Below are 22,545 nucleotides of genomic sequence, written 5' to 3' on the forward strand. Positions count from 1 at the left end.
TAATCGATCAATAGTTGCTTAAAGTTTTAATTGCAACAGTGTTTTTCTTTTACTTTTTGGTTCCACATTTGTTAATTAAAAGTTACACTTTTTAAACCCGTTAACCAATGGACAAACCCAACCCGTTTTATAAGGCAAACAATAACAAGTTGTCAAACCCAAAAAAAGGGGTTTCAGTTCACAATATTAGGCCCGTTGAACAAAAAAACAAGTTAGGCCCGGACCAAGCCTGGCCCGGGCCTGCAAATGATCATCTCTAGCCGAGAGGCATTGAATGGAAGTTGTCGACTTTCCTCTGGCACTCACTGATGTTCTTGTCTGAAGATCCACTAAACAACAAGCTCCCTGCGATGACGATATACAAAAATGCTTGTTTGTGACCTCTAATAATTCCGCCATGAGCCAATGTATGTTTTGGTCATTCCCAGAAATTCACTAACCCATCTAAAGATACGGCGTACACGACATCTTTCGCCGTGTTCACCGCCAACGCCATCACGGCGTTTTCCTAGTTTAGTAAACCGTAAAGCATCATCTTCAATGACCCGTCTGCAGATTCAGTGAAAACCAGACCGTCAAAATCAGAAACCACCAAATTAATGGCGTCGTTGTGGGTTTTATCGATTCTATTTTAATTACAATCGACGAGGAGAGCATCGGAAAGCAGGAACGTCATTTTTGTTGGCCAGAGGGAAGGAAGCAGTGCAGCTAAAGTTAGGCCACAAAGCAATTTTTTGAAATCTCACATGATTTGAATTTGAAATACCAACTCCTTCCAATGGATTTCCAAATTCATCGGTCATCGGATTTCAAAAGAATCATTGGATTTCAAATACCAACAATCTTACATCCCAAACACTGGATTGGAATTGATTTCAAATCCAAATCCCTCCAATTCCATTCCATCCTGTAAACCAAACGCACCATAAATGTAATATGCAGATGTATAGATACGAATTAAAAAAAAAAGAGTTGGTCCTATCGACCTTACAACCGTAGTGGGATGGTTGATATGTACAAGTATGACAAGATACTGGTGTGTGTGTGTGTATATATATATCTACAATCTTCATATACGTGGAAACTTTTATAAACCAAACCATTGCAAAACAAACAAGACCATAGTCATACAAATGGAGGTTTTCTGCGTTAATAAGATTTTAAAAATGGCTTCACCTCCATGGTATTCTGACTAGATAAACATGGTCAGGCATATCGCATCTCCATATCTGCAACATGTAAGTTGGAAAAAGATCGATTAGATATAAAGAATGATTTATATTCTGAAGGAGAACTGTTTAAATCAATATAATTCCTGGAAGGATGGTAACACTGGTTGGTATAATTTGTGCTAGTTAAGAAAGGGAAGTGATTAAACATTGTAACAAAAAAATTCTATCAACAACTGTAACCTGGGCTGCCACTAAACCAAAGTTCTAAATGGCAACGCGGTGAGGTCAAGGGGTGGTTTATGGCGGCGGCAAGTCTCTCTCTCTCTCTCCCCCCTCTCTCTCTCTATATATATATATATATATAGAGGTTCAAATGAAAACGGTACCGTTTTACGAGAAAGCGAGAACACGTGAAACAGTCGACCATCACATGTGGTACTGTGGAGGGACGAAATAGTGTGCACCGAATTGGCCCACGACTTGTTCATCATGTGTGTATCACCCGTTTATCACATGTGATGATTGCCTATTACAGTGTTCTCGCAACACTGGTACACAAGGCTCTAGGAAGATCTTTCTCTTCCTACACGTACCACTTAAGATACAAAAAACAATTCTTACCAATTTTCCATCTGGGTCAAAAGACAGATGCTGAAATGATATTAACTGGCATAGATCTTTCTCTTCCTACACATACCAAGATTAGCACAAACAAACACAACGTTGAGAAAGTAAAGTGATAAAAACAAATGAGAAATGGTAAAAGTTGAACCCTGGTTAATGATCTACCTTAGAAAATTCCAAATAATTTGCTTCATGAGATATATAATTATATAAATCGCTCCATATATTAGTAGTAAAATGAAAGAATTATGAAATATAGGATTCATCTTCTGTAACATCTACCCATACCGCCCGCTTTTGCAATCAGTGAATTCATTCTTTCATACGTGCACTTCAGTTCACATGAAATAATCAGATTCCTTTGGCATTAAGTGAGGTGGATTTGTTGAGACATAAGACACCAATCAGTTTAAGATTGTTTGGGGAAGGAAGACCAGACTATATATAAATAACAACAAAACAATCTTCACCATCAGAAAACACTATCCTAGGCTAATACGAAGGAGTTTCTACATGAACATACTGATATTGAACTTAATAGATGTACAAAATGGCATCAAGTTTGAATATGACCAAAATGCCAGAGTCATGTGAATCAGACTCTTGTTTCACATTAGAATGCTAGTTCTCACAACCAATTTAGGAGTTGACGTTTAACTGTCTGAGAGAGATCTATGGTCGTTTCATTTCACGAACAAACTAAAACAATCACACAAGCTAGTTAAAGAGGAAATGACTACCTTTCTACAGCTTCATTGCCTTGTGAAGCTGCAAACTGGGCCAGCCGATATACTGCACTGAAGTTTCTTTGAGCCATCGCCTCTTTGTCAAATATAGCGTCAGATAGGACAACTGATGATGCTCCCTTAGCAATATATTCCCCCACTGAATCTGTAAAATAAGAGTTGCAATCAACCAACTACACAAGTTACATCTTTTGAGTTTCAGAACCTTTATTTAGTTACAAAGCTAATTGGAAATAAGATCATAAATAAACAATGATGATGAAAAAGATTGTAAACATCTCCACTTCCACCCTTTTAATTTCAGAATATAAAATGAATCTAGATTTCATTCTGGTAAACAAGAATAGGCATACATGGTAAATGTTTTTTTATTTTACAAATAAGCCATTATTCATGCAGGGAAAGAAATTGATAGGGTGTTCAATAACATGCAACTACTGTGTTCATCTTGTATTGGATACAAGAAGAAAATTCACCATGAAAGAACCAAACACATAAAGGTATCTTGTCATCTCATATGAAATCATGCTAGCAAAAATATTCTGACAAACACACTATGACGGAATGATAAGGTTTAGCTTGGCATGATAGATATCTATGCTTCAGCTGAGGACTGTTCATTGAGTTAACCATCAGTCCTGTTAAGTAGGTTATAGGTTTATTTTACGTTGATATGTTTGCATTCCATGGCCTGGCTCTCCCTCAATGATGCATTAATGCTAGGACTCGTAGAACTCGGTGAACCAAATCGAATGGCTGAAGCCATGATATCGTTATTCGCTACTTGATTTCTTAAATTACAAAAAAAGGACTAATTCTTAGTTCAGTTTAAAAAGCGGCTGAAACCTACAAAACCAGAAGAAGTTAGCCTTAATCTCCTGTCTATAATTATGAGCCGCACAAGTTTTATAACAGCAGTTCATTCTTGATTCCAGTATGCATGCATATATTATTGCTTTTGGTTCAAAACACTAGTAATTAAAAGAAATCTCAAACCCTAGTTACAACATTTATATAACTTACCAGTTGTTATTCCTTGAGATGCGACCATAGGAATATGAGGAAAAGGCTTCTTCAGAGTGGCTATGTACCCAACACCACCAACTGCTGAAACAGGATATACCTATCACACAGAGAAAAAATCATTACATACAACATCATCCTTTTTTTTGCTCTTTTTTAACTAAATTCAAATTAGAAGTAGGTAACCGATTAATGCAAATACAAGGTGGATGTTGAAAAGTTCATGTTACCAGCTACTTCACTACGTAGACAAGAATGACTGTTTCACCAATGTTAATTATTCAAAAGTTCATGTTACTAGACCCTAAAGTTATGCTTCATTCCACAGGCATTATATAATAAATGTCACTTCTTTCTGCTTGTGAAATTTACTGCTCATTTGCATGAGGAAAAGATAATCTGTGTTATTCACACTTTCTACTAGTTCATATTATTTACAAATTTAATGTTGTTTTGCAACACAACACAAATTTCAGTACAAAATTCCTTGTTCCATGTCAAGCTCGGATAAAAATAAAAGGAATGTTTTTGGTTTAGGTAGTAATAAAATTTTATTTACCCATCTGTCACCTCTAACAACTTCAAAACTTTAAAAGAAAATCAGACTCCTAGCATATTTCGGCCAAAGTACAATCAACCACCAGAATATGAGGTTCAAGTCTTCAAAGGAAACAATGTCACAATCCACCTTGGGTTTTTACGATAGCCAGTGTGCTAAACTACATTATGAGAATCAAATCATACAGAAAGAATTCTCATCCAGAACACTACTTCATCTTTGTCCACTGGGTAAACCAAGTGCCGGAGGAAGAAAAATGATTTTTAAATCATAGAGATGTTTGCCTGTATGGAAGAGATTTTACGAAAACTATACAAGAATAGTAACTCTTTAAAATAGGTCCAAAATACTGAACAAATGATGTGATGATAATTGAGTAAATTAAAATCACACAGATAGACTTGCCATGTGGCTTAAATAAGTGTATTGCACAAAAACTATGGAATGGATTGCAACTAACCTTCACAATTTTGGCACCAGCATTATATGATGACAGTATCTGTAGAATAAGAAAGTACTTTCATGAGGTGAATTTGAACTTAAGAATATATAGAAGAAGCAAAAAGATACAAATTTTACTCGAGGAATATTGCCATAACTATAGTGTGGAGAAACCCTCTATAATAGGTACATCAACAGTGAAGATAAAACAATGAATAACATCAGGCTAAGCTAGGACTTTGGCTATACTAGGATTCCTGAAATAATAAGGAAATGCAATAACATGATTTTAACTTTCAACTTGATTCAAGCATGTAAAGATAATAAAACTCCACTGAATGGCTTAGTACTATTAAGACCACGACGATAAATGTAATTGCATATTTACTTCTGATGGGGTCATCACACCAGGTATATATAGAAAATCGTCATTGTCTTGATCCAGAATGCCCTGCAAACAATTTTCTGAGAAATTAAAGAGAGAGAGAGAGAGAGAAAACTAAACAAAATTGTCCCTGTTATTGAAAAATATCACCTCCTCATTCCCAAAAAATGTATTTGACTTGGTCACAGTGCAGACCATTTATATACAAAGCATCCACACATATTTGTTTCATTATAATAGGATATTTGTAATACATTTGGATTTCAGGAGATGCATGTCCCACCAGCTGGACCCACCATGTTCACTGTATATTGTATCTTTCTTTATATAAAACTGTTGCTCTCGGTGCTTTTTATTATATAGTATAATTCATAACTCTTAGTTTGAGAGTTATTTACAACTTGTTTTACTCCCATTTTGCATCTTTGTTCAAGTTGAGTGTTAGAAAGGGAAGGCAAACAAGTCATGCTGAGCAGGGGAAAAACTGCAGACAAGCCAGCAGAGAAAAACCATAGGGCAGCCGCTGGGAAAAAATGTTTCAGGAGCAAATCAAATAAACGTTGCACATTGTTTTGCCAATGCTGCAGCATCAGGAGAAGCAGGAAAAGTAGAGCTGGTGGAAATGTGGACTGTCATGTGATCGGCTGCTGGATGTGGTACTGCATTTAGAGGGACCCCCACCATATGGGGCCATCCAGCAACCTCACTGGCGGTCAAGAGTTGCCTCACCCAAGGAAAGGACTGAGGGAGACATGTGAGTTTTGCCGTAAATAAAATAGTATATACTTAAAAAAAACATTTTTTTGGTGATACAAGAAAAACTAAGGAAAAGGAAAAAGAGCTTTCTGAAAGAGATGAACTCTTTCTTAGGTTCTGTAAGAAATAAAAGTGAGTAGGGAACCCTTTGTCATGCCTCTACGATTGCAGGACTCATGACAAATTTTGCTCCTGCATCTTTGGCATTTTCAGCGTCTTCAGTTTTCATAATAGTGCCAACCTGCAACATTTTAGAGCATTAAGATAGGACAAGAATCTACCCTACAAAATATAGTACGCTAAAAAGTAACCAGCATAATCCATGCATATCTACCTAAATTTACTCCTCAAAACCATAATGAGGTGAAGAACAAACCATGTACCGTTCAGGTGAAAGAGCAAGAAGTTTCCATACAATAGTGGAACGTCCATGAGATTTTGTAGAAGGCCACGAATGTGACACAATATGGGCTCAAGCCCTACAGTACAGGTCGGTCAACCTTATTGCCCTGCCTACCTCGGCAGGCATACCCATTGAATTCAGGCTTTCATTAGCTCCTTCAGGATGGGATTGACGTATGGTCTTTATCCAATTTATTTGATGAGTTCTCTTCAATTAAGATGATACAAGTATATATGTGTATTAATCACTACACACAGTCTTGTACAAGTAACAACTCTCTCTAAAATTTTGGCAAAGCCATCATCCATAGAAGTAAACCAAGCAGGCGTATGAAGTATAGGACATACAGGGAAAAGGCCAGGTTAGAGTTTACACTGTTGCTTGGAAGGAATGTAACTTGGAAGCTTTATTTCATTCTAATATTTAGTATGTTGTTCTCTAGTATGGATTGTTCAATTATGTTATTTTTTGCGTCATTTTGTTTGTGTATTCATTGCTACAGAGAGTATTGTACACGTACAATTATTAATTAAAAAAAACCAAACGAACTCGACATATCCCACACAGAGGTAGGGTATAGAGGTAGGAATAGGATCTACATGGACCTTGCCTTTACCACAATGGGTAGTGAGATTGTTTCGGCGAATACCTTGACTAGCAAAACGAAAATTAAAAAAAAAACATGTGAGAGAAGTAGCAGAGAAACGTGTGCAAACAAGCAACAATATATTGCAAGGGACATTAGATAAAACAAACATGGGAACACAAGAAGAAAAATTACCTCTGGCATGCACTAAAATCAGGAAAACCAAAAACATCATTTCGTAAAGACAGGAAAGACTAGAGGCCGTTTACCAAGCTCTTACTAGGTGTCACTTACCTTGCAAGGTGAGCATGACAAGGACCAATAATCTTACCCGGTAAGAGGAATAGCAAACACTTGGAATTTTACCTAGGAAGTGAAGGACAAGACTCTTATCTGGTTAGTGCTTACCACGTAAGAGATGCTTTACCAACAATCCATTTTGATGAACGAGGATGTTAACCGATAAGGTAAGTGGGGGCGACGACTCTTGTCATTATGCGCTTACCCGATGAGTGTTTGGTAAATGGCCCCGAAAACTCTGATACAGTAAAAGAATACTTTGCATTATCGCCCTTTACCTTCATAAAACCACCCTCCTCTCCTCCATGTTAGCTACGAGTCTCCCACATAGCTTATTACCCTAGTCCCACATCTCCAAGAGCTCCTATTAGGGGCATCTGCTTGGAAATGTATAAGGCGGCCATGTCCATCCTCAGTTGCTCTCCCCACGTTCTCATTGGATTGCCCCTCTTCCTCACAACCTCAAGGGCATACCTCCTATCATCGGCATTTGTCTCCTGCAAACGTGTCCAGACCACCACAATTTTCCCTTTCTCAATTGATTAAGTCATAAGAATTATACTAACCATTGCAACATATCATGATATAAGATATAGTAAATGGATGTCAACTTTCCTTAACAGAAAGTTAATTCAGGAGCGTATACGATACAACTTGAAGGTTTTGTCAGACATGAGAACTCTCATATGGTATGCAAGTTGCAACGATCCATTTATGGATTGAAGCAAGCTTTAAGAAGTTGGAATCATCGTTTTGATGAAGCAATTAAATGTCGGAATATGAAAGCCATAAATGCAGCAAAAAATAACCATATTCCTCCAAAAATCCATACAAACAGGATAAGGATGGTAGTTTCAAAAAAAAAAAAAAACTCAACAAGCAACACCCTTTGATGGCATATATGAACCAAAGCAACGATCTTGCAGATGTTGCCTCCACGATATCCATGCAAGCAAAGTGAATCCCTATCAACATCATACAAGAACAGAGGAGTCCTCTTCTTCCCTTGCCTTACTAGACCCAAAGTTTGAGAGAAAACATCCATGAGTAGAGAAAGGTAAACTAGGGTTTTTTCTCAAAGCAAGGGTATTATTAAATAGCCTCAAAATAAAACCTTTAAGCTACCTTATATATTTTGAGAGTTTCCATCATATGAAAAACTCTTTCATATCTGATGTACGGAAGTATATATCTCATATATTTCTCTATTTAATCAACACTAATTAAATAATAATACTAATAATTTTTTTAGTTATTCGGCTTGCTTATTCGAGTGCACTCTAGACGTGCGACCCATTGACAATTTATCAGGTTGGCAGTAATTACAAATCATATTTACAACTAAACAAAGAGTGGCATCTACCAATACATCATTACCAAATTGATAAGTTTGGTGATTCAGCCGGTTAACAAATCCGTGATAATGTCCATGTTGTGTCCCTTTGTCTTGAATGTTCAGACTGGACATGGGGAATGGTTGTGTCATTTTAATTATCTTCAATCTCTAGTTTCTTAAATTTTAATGTACTGATACAATAGATATTCATATCTCCATATCAATCATCTAAACATGCATTCATTTTCTCAGTAACCTTCAACTTATCGCCATATAGGACGGACAATATCTCGATACATGATACTACTACCATGTGATACATGGCATACCTGGCTACTATTTTGTCAACCAATGAAATGATTAGAATCATTGTTGCCACTCACACATTGCAAACTCCAAGCCCTCAAGTCAAAAGGCTACATGTATAATAACCATATGAGAAACACTGATGACCCTCATATGACATGCAAAATGCAGGGTACTCATCATAACCAATACACAAAATTCTCATCTTGTACCCATATGTGGACTCTGTATCTCCAAATAAACTGATACATATATTAGTCGTTACCTTATTATTTCAACCTTAGACCCCAAGTAATACTAGATTAGGGACATGTAGAATATATTAATTTTAAGGTTATTGTATTTTTAAATAGAACATATAACAAAGTATAAAAATAATAATAGGGCAATGCATATTATTAATACAATATCATGACAAAATGCCCAAACATATAATCATCTCATAATTGACTTTGGACATACACTAACAATCTCCCTGTTGCCCTAAAGTCAATCTATTTAATTTTGAATACCAATACATTTACATTGGCAACCATTCTTCTATTTTGTTAAGACACAGGCATAGTACATTAAACAAAAGATCTAGAGTGGCCATTAAACTTTTTGAAAAGAATGGATATTTGGTCCATAAAAACAATTTGTCTAAATATCTAATGATTATTTGTAGTAATAGTTTATTCTAATGCCATAAAACTCAAATTGTTCATTGCTCATTGAGTATCACATCACTCCATCCCTCAACTCTTCTTCTCTCAAAACCTCCGTCACTAATGGCGCTTCAGAGAACCCTAGCACAACGCATATACACATTTCAATTCTCTATCATCTCAGAAAGCCTTAAATGCTACAAAACCAAATTTTCATCATGAGACATTGACGTCATCGAAGAAGTCATCTACCCCTGCCAACACTGGACTGCCTGATGCTCATTAAGTATCACATCACTCCCTCCCTCTCTCAGCCTTATGTCACTCAAAACCTCCATTAGCAATGGCACTCACGCTAGCAAAACAGTTAGAAATTCATAGTAGCTCCATAATCTTTGGATTGTGTACTGCATAGGATACTCTAGACCTTGGTGCTCCAAAAAACTCTAGACCTTGATGATGATTAGTACAAATGCACACGATGAGAAATTCGAAGTGGCTAATCGAGTTTCTTGAGATCTATTTCCATGCCGATCTTACCTTCAGTAACTCAGAAAACCTCAAGATTTTCCTGGAATAGTGTATGGATATTTCGAGAAAATAGGTAGAAACCAGTGAATAACCGTTGTCGAACTCTTTAGAACGCCAAGCACGAGATGTTCTCAATCGAAGATGTTTAGCTTCTCCCTTAGTTTCTGCCAATCAATAAGAAAAACAACTCTAGTAGGTTTATTGTCGATGACTAATTTAATATTTCTTTGTTGGAGGGACCACCAAAAGAATCCGATGGTAGCGATTGTAGATGACTTCTCCAGTAACGTCAAAATCTCATGATGAAAATACAATTGGACGGCATAACAATAAATCAAACCAAACAAACCCGGTATAACCTAGTTATTGTTATGTTAAATATAAGAACAACCATGGAATGATGTATTGTAAACGTCCCTAGTCAAATATTATCCCAGTCTAGGGTTGGTAACGACTAGCATTCATCTGAAGATATAAAATCCACATATGGATACAAGATGCGGATCTTGTTCACTGACGTGATTCACTATAGGAACAGTGTGCAGGATGTCATATGAGTGTCACAAGTATATCTCATGTGGTCATTGTATATGTAGTCCTTTACTTGGGAACATGGAGTTGCTTGTGTGAGTGGCATACTTTGACACCAACTCTAATCATTTCATAGTTGGGTGGCATAATGGTAGTTGGATGTGTCACGTATCACATAATAATACTACCATGTATCGAGATAGGATGTCCCACCTGTATGACACGAGTGATGCCTCTCGCCCCTTGATTTCAGATAATCAATATGAGAGATGGATGCATGTATTATTAGTACATTTGGAAACCAAAAAACTAGGGACAGAACATAACAATCCAATGTAGACATCGAGTAACATGCACACTAATAAGGATCATGAGTTTGTTAATTGGCGGAATCACAAAACTTTACCATTTGGGTAAAGAAGACACGTTGTTAGACGTCGCTCTTCATTTATAGTTATAAATACAATCTATAATTATTGTCATCATGATAAACTCCTAATGGGTCACAAAAAAGAGTAATCAAATAAGGAGACCGAATAATTGAAGTATTCAATTATTAGTATTATAATTCAGTTACAATTTAATTGGATTAAAATTATGGTTCATTACATAGACAAATATATGAGATATACTACCATATATAATGTATGGAAGAGATTCCATCATATGGAAAATCTCCTAATATACAAGGTAGCTTAAAAGGTCGATTTCAGGACTAAGTGAAAAACCTCTTTCGAGGAAAAAGACCCTAGCTTACCTCTCTATTCACGATCGTTCTCTCCCAAACTTTGAGTCTAGCAACTCAAGGGAAAAAGACAATTCCTCCATTTTCATGTGATCAAAATGATATTGGTTCATTTGCATGGGTGCCATGAAGGCAACATTCTAAAAAATCGTTGCTTTGATCCAGATACGACATCAAAGGTTGCTACTCATTAAGATATAATTCGAAACACCCATACTACCCTGTTCCGAGTGGATTCTTAAAAAGGAATGCGCTTATTTTCCGCTACATGTATGGTTCCCATATTCTAACACGAAAGACCTGCTCGTTCTCTTGTCCTACATGGTCCGACTACGTCCACGTGCACCTAAGCATCCTTATTTATGCAAACTTCTAACTTCCTCTCATGTGCTTTATCATTGCCTAACGCTTTGTCCCATATAATGTAGTTGGTCTAATGTCTACCTGTAGAATTTTCCTTACAATATTAGCAGCACTCTCTTGTCTCAACAAAAATGTGGTGGCAACTCCCCGGTTTAACCACCTTGCCTTTATTGTGTAACATCACCCGCAACCTCTCCTTCCTGAATCATGGAACCTAGACACTCGAACCTAGGATATCATTTGAACCCTAATGTTGGCTTCTACCTCCTCGTTAGCAAGTCATACTGAAGTTGCACCATATGTATTTTGTCTTGAAGCAACTAATACACTAGCCTTGTGTTTCAATGCCGCCATCCACTGTTTGAGTATCCTATTCAATTCTAACCGAATCCACTACCAAAACAATGTTGCTAATGAAATGACATACACAATGGAGCACTTCCCTAAATCCCTCCCAAAATCTTGTCTAAAGTCACATAAAAAAGAATGAGCTTGGTGTCGATCTCATGTGTAGCCCTATCTCCAACGAGAAATACTTCGTTTCACCCATCGGTGTTATCACAAGTCCTTGTTCACTCGTACATATCATGCATTAAGACATATCTCCATGGTATACCTTTCTCCCCCAGTCTCTTCCAAATCACATCTTGTGGCACACTGTCATAAACCTTGTCCCCGCCTGTGAACACCATGTTTAGGTCCATGCTATGCTCTCTATACTTCTCCAAGAAACGTCTAAGGATGTGAATTGCCTTGATTGTCAACCTCCCCAACATGTAGCCAAATTGGTGCTCCATCACCTTCATTCGCGCCACATCTTGGACTCAATCACACACTCCATAATTTCATGGTTTCATGGTGTGGCAATGTAGCATTATACTGCAATATTTGGCACAGCTTTTTGTGCGACCTTTATTCTGGTAGCAGGACTACCACATTAAGCCTCCTTGAACATCTTGATTGTCAAAAAGGTGATCTTCACGATACATAGATGTGAAACAACTGGCACTCTCTAACATTTGGCTAAACCTTTTTACATAGAAGTGAAGCAAGCAGCCAAAAGGAGTTTGAAATGTTGCATGGAGAAAATCCAATGTACATCGTAAGTGTTGATCAAAAAGACTTAACCATGAAGCAATGTAAGATGAATTTAATACTTATCGGATTGTGCTTATTTAATTTATTCTAACATTAGAATTATTTTTCTTCTAGGTCGATTTATTTATTTTATTTTAATTTTGTCTGTTGTTCGATAGGAGGAAACCCTTGTAATATAGAAGGGCAAAAGATTACAATATTTAAAAAAGATTGAAGTAGGTGAAACTTTAGGATCATCTGATAATGTTCTTATTGATGTTTGAAGATAACTTGGGAGGTAGACATAGGATCCTATACAGTCCATAGGTAGATTGTCCAACATGAATGCATCATAAAGCCATTCACAAGTACAACAATATCTAGATCCTACAGTAAAAGTAGAAATCGTCTTCTTCTTCTTGGTCTTTTAGCAGACAAAGTTCCCACCACCATAAACACAACATCCAATGGTGAATCTCCTACTAATTGATCGGCATGCCATATTCGCATCCAAAAAGCTTACAACTTCTAATCCTTCCTTCGTAAATTAGTTACAGCGAGACGTAATTTACATGGGCAATTAACATCAATATGTAGAAAACAACATCCATTAGTAATGAGTACGATGCTTAAATTTGAATCTCCCAACCAATAGTGAATCATATCAGGGTTTTCCATCCTCAAAGAATAGTTTTCTAAAATGAATCATAGGTGAATCTACTAACAACAGTTATCAAATAGCATGTGTGAAGAAAAACTATTTTTTCTAATGAGTATGAATCTTAATTGACAAATAACATCAATATATCAAGTATTGCGGATAAGTGTTTGTCGGAATAGAATGCATCTCACATAGATAGTTGATAAGAGAAAATGGTAATAGAACTCTTGGAAAGTATACCATAATAAAACTCTTGGAAAGTACTCAAAATTATAACAAATTCAAAGCCTTATGGTATACTTTCCAAGAGTTTTATCATGTCCATGACCTGTTCAACAGTTTCATGCTCAACAGTTTCATGCTCAAAGCGTACTTTTTTCCTTGTTCTTACATATTTCATGCTCGGAGTTGTCTGATTCCCACAATCACATAATTATATGGTATACCATTAAAAAAAAAAGATCCAAATTCATTGATTCCCTCAACCACATAATTATATGGTACACCATTAAAGAAAAAAGATCCAAATTCATCGATGCCATTTAGAGTTACCATTTTTTGATAGAATATTTTATTCTCTACCCAAATTGTGTGGTTTTCTATTTAATTGAGTGCTTAGCTCAAGTCTATGGCAATGCTAGGTTGTGCCACTAATTGCTGCAGATCTGTTGGTAGTGCAAGTGAAGCAAAAAGGCAGGAATACCTTTGCATCAGTACCAAGATGGTTCACAAGTTTGCACAAAATCTGTTCGAAGATCAATTCCACCATTCGAACCACGACTTGTGCAAACCAGATTCATAAATGATGATGAAGAAAACAATAATTAACTGGACCACCTGAGATCGGTACTGAAATCTGAAAATTCATTAACGCCATTCAAATATGAAACTTACTATGGAAAGATAGAAAAAATGAACAGAAATAGAACAATACGGTAAGGAATCAAACATATTTCGAACACTTCGAACAGAATTTGAACACAAATTGAACTCATACAGAAAATCGAACAGAGAAACATAGCAGATTCGATTTAGGGAGGGATTGGATTCATGAAATAGTACCTGAAGAAACATGGCAGATTCAATTCCTAGAGGAGAGATGCTCGAGAGAGAGGGGCATAAGAAGAGGGCAATGTTGGAAAAATTAGGGTGCTGAAGGGCTTAGGGAGGCCCAATATGCAAAATCGCTCAGAGGTTTTTAGAACCATTAAGGGGCAGAGATTTTTTTGCCAAACAATATTAGCCTCTAAGCGATTCAGAGGTTGCCTCTTAGTGGAACTATTAAGAGGCAAACAAACAGCCCCTAACCTGGAGATGGATTTGTTGCTCCTGTAAGAATTATGTGGGAGAAGAGAATGCGTGAGGGAAGAAGAATTGCTGCGAGAGAGAGAGTGATGACTGTTGAGAGAGCTAGAAAAAACAGCTGCTGAGAGAGAGAGAAGAAAGGGGTTGTGAAATACCAGCTTAAAGGTGTACGCCTCGAAACCGCTTCAGCCACAGCCTATACCTGAATCGTCGCCTCCCGCCGCCTCATTTGGGGATTGATAGGCATCGCCTCAAACTCGTTTCTGGACCACCTCGCCTCAAGGCGGATGCCTCTTCCGATTTTCAAAACCATGCATACGGGGAGGCGAAGGGACATGGGCACAGGGACAGAAAAAGGAAGAGCAGCTCAAGGAGAACAGCAGCTGTTGGTCATCAGACTTTGGCAACAGCAACAGACAACAAAGACCAGCAGATTTACAAGACCTGAGGTTTAGAATGATTCAACCTTTGACAGCATTACAGCAAAAGTATTTTAAATGGTATGGGGAAGTTCCCTATATATTCTTGAACTAAAGGTGACACACACTTATAGCAAAAAATAAAAAAAATAATAATGTAATCCTACAAGAAGGGAAAATATACAATTGTACCATCAATTATACAATCAAATCTTGGAGTGATTTGATTTCCTTTAATTATAAAATCAAATCTTTAGTTATATTATTTCCTTCAACCGAATGTATCCCAAATAGAGATAGCGGATAGAAAAAAAAATAGCAATATTGTAAAATAAAATAGTGGGTTTTCCCCCCGACTAATATACAGAAAAGTACTCTCTCTCGCCCTTTTTGCACAGCGTGGGAAGTACATCAAGGGCCCTGGGCCAAAATACTTGAACCCTAAATAGAGAGACATTGATAATCTTTCACCATATAGATTAAGCCCTATGTCTAGCACTCCTCAAGTTGGAGCTATAAAATGAGTATGCCAAACTTGTCACAGATAGAGCTAACCTATGAAATCCATCATGGCTTTAATTTGAAGAGCACATTCCTTAATGCAGCTTGTGCGAATAACCTCTCAAATTTGTGGTTCATGAGGAGACTTCAAAGGTGCATTCATTTACAACCACAAGGGTGATGCCTAATTGGTTTGAGCTTGGCTCCAAAGGTCAAAAGTACCAGGAGGTCCCAGGTTCAAAACCAAGGAGGAATAAATATCCCCTTGTGGCCAGGGAGGTTCAAATGTCGTGACTCCGGGCTATCCGCAAAGCAGGTGGTCGCCTGGGATTAGTCGGCTCGCATAGCGGGTTGGATATCCAGGTTAATAAAAAAAATGTATTCATTTACAACAATCCTTCTATGGACTCAAACAAACTCCTCGTGTTTGGTTCTCTCGCTTCCTTCAAGCATTAGAAACATTTTACATGACTCGTAGTGCAAATGATTATTGGATATTTTTCTGGAAGAAGAATAACAATAAAATCATACTAGTCTTCTATGCAGGTGATTTCACAGAAATGATGCAAAAAGAATTGCCAAGCAGTGGCAAGTTTTAGTGATGATCAAGAGGATTGTGCAAAACTTGGTTTGTAAGCAAGTGTACATTCAGTATGGAACCACAGTATTCCATTTGTCAAGTGATGATTATGAAACACTTACTCCTAGAGTAGTGGCTGGAAAATCCTGCACCAGTTGATGTAAAACCTACCAAATAAGCAATGGAAACATATGAGCTTTCAAGATCATTAACGAGCAGTGCATAAGACGCATAAAAATCACACATGTAACTTATGTTAAACAACCTCAAACACACCTGGGGTAGAAATCACAATCTCCAGCTGCAAATGACAAACATTGCTTGTATGTTAAAAGATAACAATTACAGTATTAAGAGATTTCATTTCAAGAGAAGCCAAGCATGATTAATAGTTCTAGTTTAGTATGCATCTCATTATATGGCAAATACTTAATGTAAGAAACCATAATTATATCCCTGATATTGGTAGTTGTATGTTAGAGACTAGAGTATATGCCAATAATTGTCATCAATCAACTGCATAACAAATTAGCAATCAGAATCCAGACATTTCAAAAGAATACATCTTAAGACAAAAAATATACAGCAGATTTAACAAGAATCACGACGGTTGGCTAATTTACTATAAATGAAGCCAATTAAACTTTGCCTCATGGTCTCTTGCTTTTAACACCCCTCTCTCATTTAATCCACTTTATAGGGGATCCACAAAACCAAACGTCACTCACTTGTCATTTTTATAATACATCAACATAAATAAATAAGAAAACTGCCAACTAACCTGGCAACCGGAGGCCCTACCTCTGATTCCTACTCCCAACAACTTCTGCCTCCTATAAAATATTGTAAACGATATTAGGATATTGGTTAGGTCTAGAACAAGGGGTATTGGGATCAATCAGGTCTGGATTAAGAGTTTCCTTATTATGTAATTATTTTTAAACGGTCTCCTAGTTGTAGTCTGTTTCTTAGTTTCCTTTTTCTAAGGTGGTAGCTTGGTTATCAATAGGGTTCCATGTATTCTATTTTTCATAATAGTGAAATATACGATTAAGCTTTCACCTACTAATATTCTCTCAAAGCTTTTAAATATCACCCTGCTCGACTGTAGCTCCTAGAAGAACCTATGAGACTTTCATTTACATTAACAAAAATGACTATCCTTATGCCAAAATAAATACACAACTAAAAAGAACTAGAAGAAAAGCTCAATCCTTTTTCTTATTTTCCTCATGCTTAGTACAGGTTATTTATATAGAATCTAGCAACTAATTGATTCTCTCCCTTGGAATAAGAAAAAAGAAGCAAATCAGGATAGTATGTAGGATCTCATGATTATACTAGCTGATCTAGTAAAGTATAATTGATTTGATCCCTCAACTTTCTAATCTATTTTTTATCACTCATCAGCAAGTTGGTAAATGTATATCATACACTCCAAGCTTGTTTTGAACGTCTTCAAAGTTTGGTCTAGTTAGAGGCTTAGTGAGGATATATGCCGCCAAGAAGATAATTTAGTTGAATTGATCCACTTGTTACTTTCTCGGTTATGAAATGACAATCAATCTCTACATCATTTGTCATGATATGGTGAACCGGATTCTTGGTGATATTGTCATGATTATCACACATCATTTAATAGGTGATGAGTAGTCCATTTCAAGCTCACTAAATAGCCGCCTTCACCAAATTCCTTCACATATTCCATGAGCTAAGACTCTGAACTCAACTTCTACATTACTCCTTGCAACAACTAACTGTATCTTACTACTCCATGTCATGATATTCCGTTAGACAAATTTACAGGAAGCCAAAGTTGATCTCCAATCATCGTTTCCTGCTCAATCAATGTCCAAAAACACTTTGATGTTTCTCTTGTTAGCCTTCTAAAACAATAGCTCTCTTCCTGGAGTCATTCTCAATTATCTCAATATACATTGGACAGCTTCCACATGCTCCTTGATAGAATTATGCATGAACTAACTTACCACATTGACAACAAATACTATATGTACACAAGCGTGTGGTAAATAGAATAGTCTTCCAACCAATCTTGATATCTCACCTTGGAACAATGTTTTTAACTTGGCTAGTCTTCTTGAAGGGATCCAGGGGTGTATCTCTGGGTTTACAACCCCACATTCATGTCTCTCACAATAAGTCATGTTATACTTCCTGTAAGAGATGGCAATACCTTTATCAGATATTGCTAACTAAAGTATTTTAACTTTCATAGGACCTCGACTTCAAACCCTATGGCAAAATGATCCTATACAATTCAATCTCATCGTTCTATGATAGTATGATATCATCCACTTATACTATTACAAGAACAATTTTTCTGGTGTTGACCTTTGAATGAACAGAGTCTGATCAGCCCTGACATTGAGTATAACAGAGACTTAACAAAACTTGGCAAATATGTTAAACCAGTGGGGATTGCTTGAGTCCATACAAAGACTTTCTAACTTTGCAATCTTGATTCCCTTCTTGTCATCAATGACAAGTCCTCAAGGAATATCTATATATACTTCTTCCATCAAATCTCCATTCAAGAAAGTATTCTTGTTGTCAAGTTGCTCCAGATCTTAGTCCTTATTCCCTCTATATATACTTCTTCTCTCTTGCGTATTCTCCTATAGACTGTTGAGATGAAGATGCTGAATTTGAAGTTAATGAGACCAGGAAAAACTAGGTGGATGCACAGGTAATGAGGAACACAAGGAGACTAGTCGTGACAGAGGACCACAAGGAGACTAGTCGTGACGGAGGACCACAAGGAGACAGTCAGATGACTAAACACATGTATCAGATGGGTCGGATAAAAATGGATGAGTGAGCATAGAAAAAAGATCTAACATACACTCCCAAAATATGGATGCACTCAATTTCTCCCCTGAAGATCTTTTGAGACATCTACCTTTCGTGTGATAGGGGAGTAACATCTGTATGCATGTTGAGTTGGTACATGACCAATAAAACTGCATTTTATGGGTTTTGGATTGTGTTTGTTGCAGTGGTGGACATGAAGAAAGGATATGCAACAAAATAATTTTGGTGGAGATCCATGGAAAGAATACAAGTATGGGGAAAGAACTCAAGTAGTACCTCGCGAGGACACTAAAAGTTGAGAACCCTTGATGGTATTTTGTTTATCAAATATGCAACAGTAAGGACTCGAGATGAAAGAAACGTGTATGATCAGTAAGGACATAGACAGAACACATATGACAAAAGCAATCATATGATCAATTAGCACCTGTAAAAATCAAAGAGTCACTACAATCTAGGTTTTCAGACTTTTCTCTAACTCCACTTTTTGGGCCCTTGTGTATAGAAGGAAATATTTTGGGGATTTTCTACCTACAATTTGTTTAGAATGCTAATATATGCTACAAAAAAACTAGGCCCCTGTTCTTTTGGGCTGTGGGCTGGTGCCCAGCGGTCTGCCAAAGGAGATTTGTGTTTAAGAAACTCTGCTTATAGGAATTGAGTTACACAAGCATAGGCGTATAGCTTGGTTATCCAATGGTAAGACCTTTTGTTATACTGGTGTAAACACTAAACCCGTAGAAGCTTCCTTAAATTAGCAATACATCATATAATTGAGAATATGACGTCCACAGGCTTGAAGAAAACAACCTAGTAAGGATCATCTAAATATGCAATAACGTAATAGTTGAGGTTTTAACCCCAAGGAATCGACCTAGTGAACAGGACTGAACAGGCCAAAAGGTCTCGGGTTTGAATCCACAAGTCCTATTGATTCCCTTGGGATGATGCTCGCTGGCAAGAAGACCCAAACTTTGGCATGGACTATGTGAACTACTTGAGGCAGAAGATGATGCATGCCACATATTACAAGAACGGTGAAAGAAAATCGTCATAAGAAAAAGCCCTATGCAGTGCACAATTGAAACAAAAGCGGTGAAAACAGACCCAAAACTTGTTAAAACCTTACAAGTTCAGTTCCCAAAAGTTCCTAAAACAACTTAACCCCCTTTGAACTTGTTGGGACAAACGCCATGGCTACCAAAAAAAATAACAAAAACCAATTTCAGCTGTTACTTCTACTATTAGAACAAGATCATCAATACTTACAACCGAGATTCCACCGCTAATTGCAGCCCGTGCAGCTTCCATTGCCACATCCGCGCTAAAAATCATCAACCAAGCCATGTATAAACAAGATAATTACGTCATACTTTCGTACATACAATAAGGGAACAAAATCACCTGAATGTTAAAAACATGGAAAAAGAAGCAACACCAAGACTTGGAAAATTCATTCAGTAAAAACAGAGAATGTTAGATGACCTTTCGGCGCGAAGACAAGCAATGACGCCAGAATTTACAATGTTACTTAACGTTGTCGCACTGGTTGAGGTGGATGGTCGAGAATGGAAACAACGGATGGCAAGTAGTCGAGGGGTTAGTAGGCGTCTTGGCGGAGGCGGTGGCGGTGGTAGAAAATTGAAAGAAGAAGAGGGGGAGGTGAAATGCGATAGTGACATACTAGTATCTAACAAAATATCCTAGTTCGCTATAGAGTAGCAGCGTTATTAAGCATTCGAAACGGCAAAGGGTGGAGGAGGTGACGAAAGAAGAAGAAGGAAGAAGAAGAATTGGCTTATCTCCTTTGCAGGCTTATAACAAACGGAAATCCCGATTAGAGAATGTATGTAATCGGTTCGGTTTTCAGTCCAAGAATCTATATCTATATCTATATCTATATCTATATCTATATCAATACTATCTTCTAATTCTAATTCTAATTCTAATTCTAATTCTAAACTATTATAAACCATGCTTGATATAGTTCTTGAAAACAACTTTAAATGCTTAAGGTACTATTTTTTTTATGTATAAAATCTTAAAAGTCTTAAAATCTTAAAATAGTACTTAACTACTTATTAATGCTTTATGTAGAATGGCTATTCATTTTCTCAAGATGGCTATCAATGTCCTCGAGATCTTCCAATTTCCAACCTGGCTATTGATGTTCTCAAGATGGCGGCATCCATAAATCCTCTATTGATGGTTTCTTCCCTATTCCCTTAACCCTATTGTGATTCATGTACCGATTCAAACAATCAGTTGTGATTCTCTATATGGTGATTCTCGTTCTCATTCAAGTTCGTTTTCCAATTGATTTTTTGGTTCCATCTTCACTCCACTGCTTGTTTTTGTTTTCGTTTTCGTTTGCAATCAAATTTTCATTTGCCTCTACACTTCAATCGAGTACCACAATTTCATCTATGTGGTATCACAGGGTTTTTTTATTGCAATCGATTTTTTTGTATAATAACCATTTCTTATATAGCAATCGATACCATAGTTTCATCTCTTTGCTATTTGTTATACAAGGTTAGGGTATTTATCATGTAAGTTTTTATCTCCATCTTCTCCGTTGCTCTTCTCGGGTAAGTTTTTATCGATTTCTTTTACTACTTTGGTTGGTTTACTAGCCATAGGTGATTTTCAGTAAGCTTTCTGAATCCAATTTTTGTTTGTTGGATCGTCTTTGGATGATGTCAATTTTATAGTCATAAGTGATTTCGTAAAGCTTTTTGAATCCCATTTTTTGTTGAATTTGTTCAATCGCCTGAATGATTTTGCTCTTTAGAGCTAGAGCTATGGCGAATACTGATATCAGGAATGGAGAATATTAAATTTCCATTCAGAAGGATTGCAGGGGACATTAGAGGTAAAGCACTGTATTCTGTCAAAATTGGGTAAATTTTTCATGTAATTGATCTCAATGTTTATTCGAGTACACTCTTTAATCCTATTTCTCCATTAAAATTTGGGAACTATGTTTCTAGTAATAGATAGTACCTTTTTTATATAGTTTTTGATGATGTGGTAGGATATTAGCTCCAACGAATTGAATCTTCTTTGCATCTGTACTTCTATCATTGCTTTTGGGGAGTAGCTTAGCATAGATATAGGTAATTTCGGAACCATCTTTTAAACTATGTAAATACACGTTTGTTTCAACATACCATCAAGGAAATTCTTTAGAGTTTGCATTATCAGTTTCTTTAACATGGTCTCTTCCCCATATGTAGCAGTTTAAAATGGGAACAAAACAGGGAGAGAGTTTGTATAATGGTAACTAAGGGGCTGTTTGGTTGTTTTTTTTATTGAACCTTGTATGAATTAAGTTCTCTGTATGGCTTTTGAAGTATACGCTTACCTTACATTTAGTAAACGACCCCTAAGTAGATGAAAATCAAGAATCTTGATACTTGAGTAATGCCTAAAGTTTGTTTTTTTTTTCCTTTGTTGTTCATTACTTATATTAATATTTCTATTTCAAATGCAAAAAACCTCAAAAAAAATGTATTTTGTCTCTCTTCCTCAAGGATGATTGAACATTCTATATTGAGATGCGAGTGTTCTTTACAACCAAAATTCATCTGGGTATGCATCATTCAAGTGTCAGTGTAATTAGTTTTGTTCATGCTTCATGGTTCATATTAGTCTCTAGATTCTTTAGTAGGTCGATCACTTGGATTTAGAAATTTGGAAGTTCTGAATTATAG

General features: G+C 36.7%; 1 protein-coding gene across 4 annotated transcripts; it reads right to left on the reverse strand.

Annotated features, from left to right (window-relative positions):
* Positions 1-875: 875 nt before the first annotated feature.
* LOC112512529 (KHG/KDPG aldolase-like) lies at positions 876-20,640 on the reverse strand. Of its 4 annotated transcripts, XM_025118540.1 has the most exons (12): positions 20,315-20,385; positions 20,099-20,153; positions 16,779-16,830; positions 16,263-16,298; positions 16,120-16,164; positions 5,864-5,947; positions 4,954-5,016; positions 4,585-4,623; positions 3,566-3,665; positions 2,537-2,687; positions 1,794-1,859; positions 877-1,229 (listed from the first exon to the last, which is right to left on the reverse strand). In XM_025118540.1, the coding sequence occupies exons 2-11, from the start codon at positions 20,146-20,148 to the stop codon at positions 1,835-1,837; spliced, it is 645 nt and encodes a 214-aa protein (XP_024974308.1). In that variant the 5' UTR covers positions 20,149-20,153; positions 20,315-20,385; the 3' UTR covers positions 877-1,229; positions 1,794-1,834. The 4 variants fall into 4 exon arrangements, with proteins under 4 accessions (XP_024974307.1, XP_024974308.1, XP_024974306.1 ...); XM_025118537.1 differs by lacking the exon at positions 16,779-16,830 and having other exon boundaries at positions 879-1,229; positions 20,315-20,640; XM_025118538.1 differs by lacking the exons at positions 16,263-16,298; positions 16,779-16,830 and having other exon boundaries at positions 878-1,229; positions 20,315-20,640.
* Between the last annotated feature and the right edge of the window lie 1,905 nt (positions 20,641-22,545).

This window comes from Cynara cardunculus (genome assembly GCF_001531365.2).
Source record: "Cynara cardunculus var. scolymus isolate 2C chromosome LG 5, CcrdV1, whole genome shotgun sequence".
Lineage (NCBI taxonomy): Eukaryota > Viridiplantae > Streptophyta > Magnoliopsida > Asterales > Asteraceae > Cynara > Cynara cardunculus.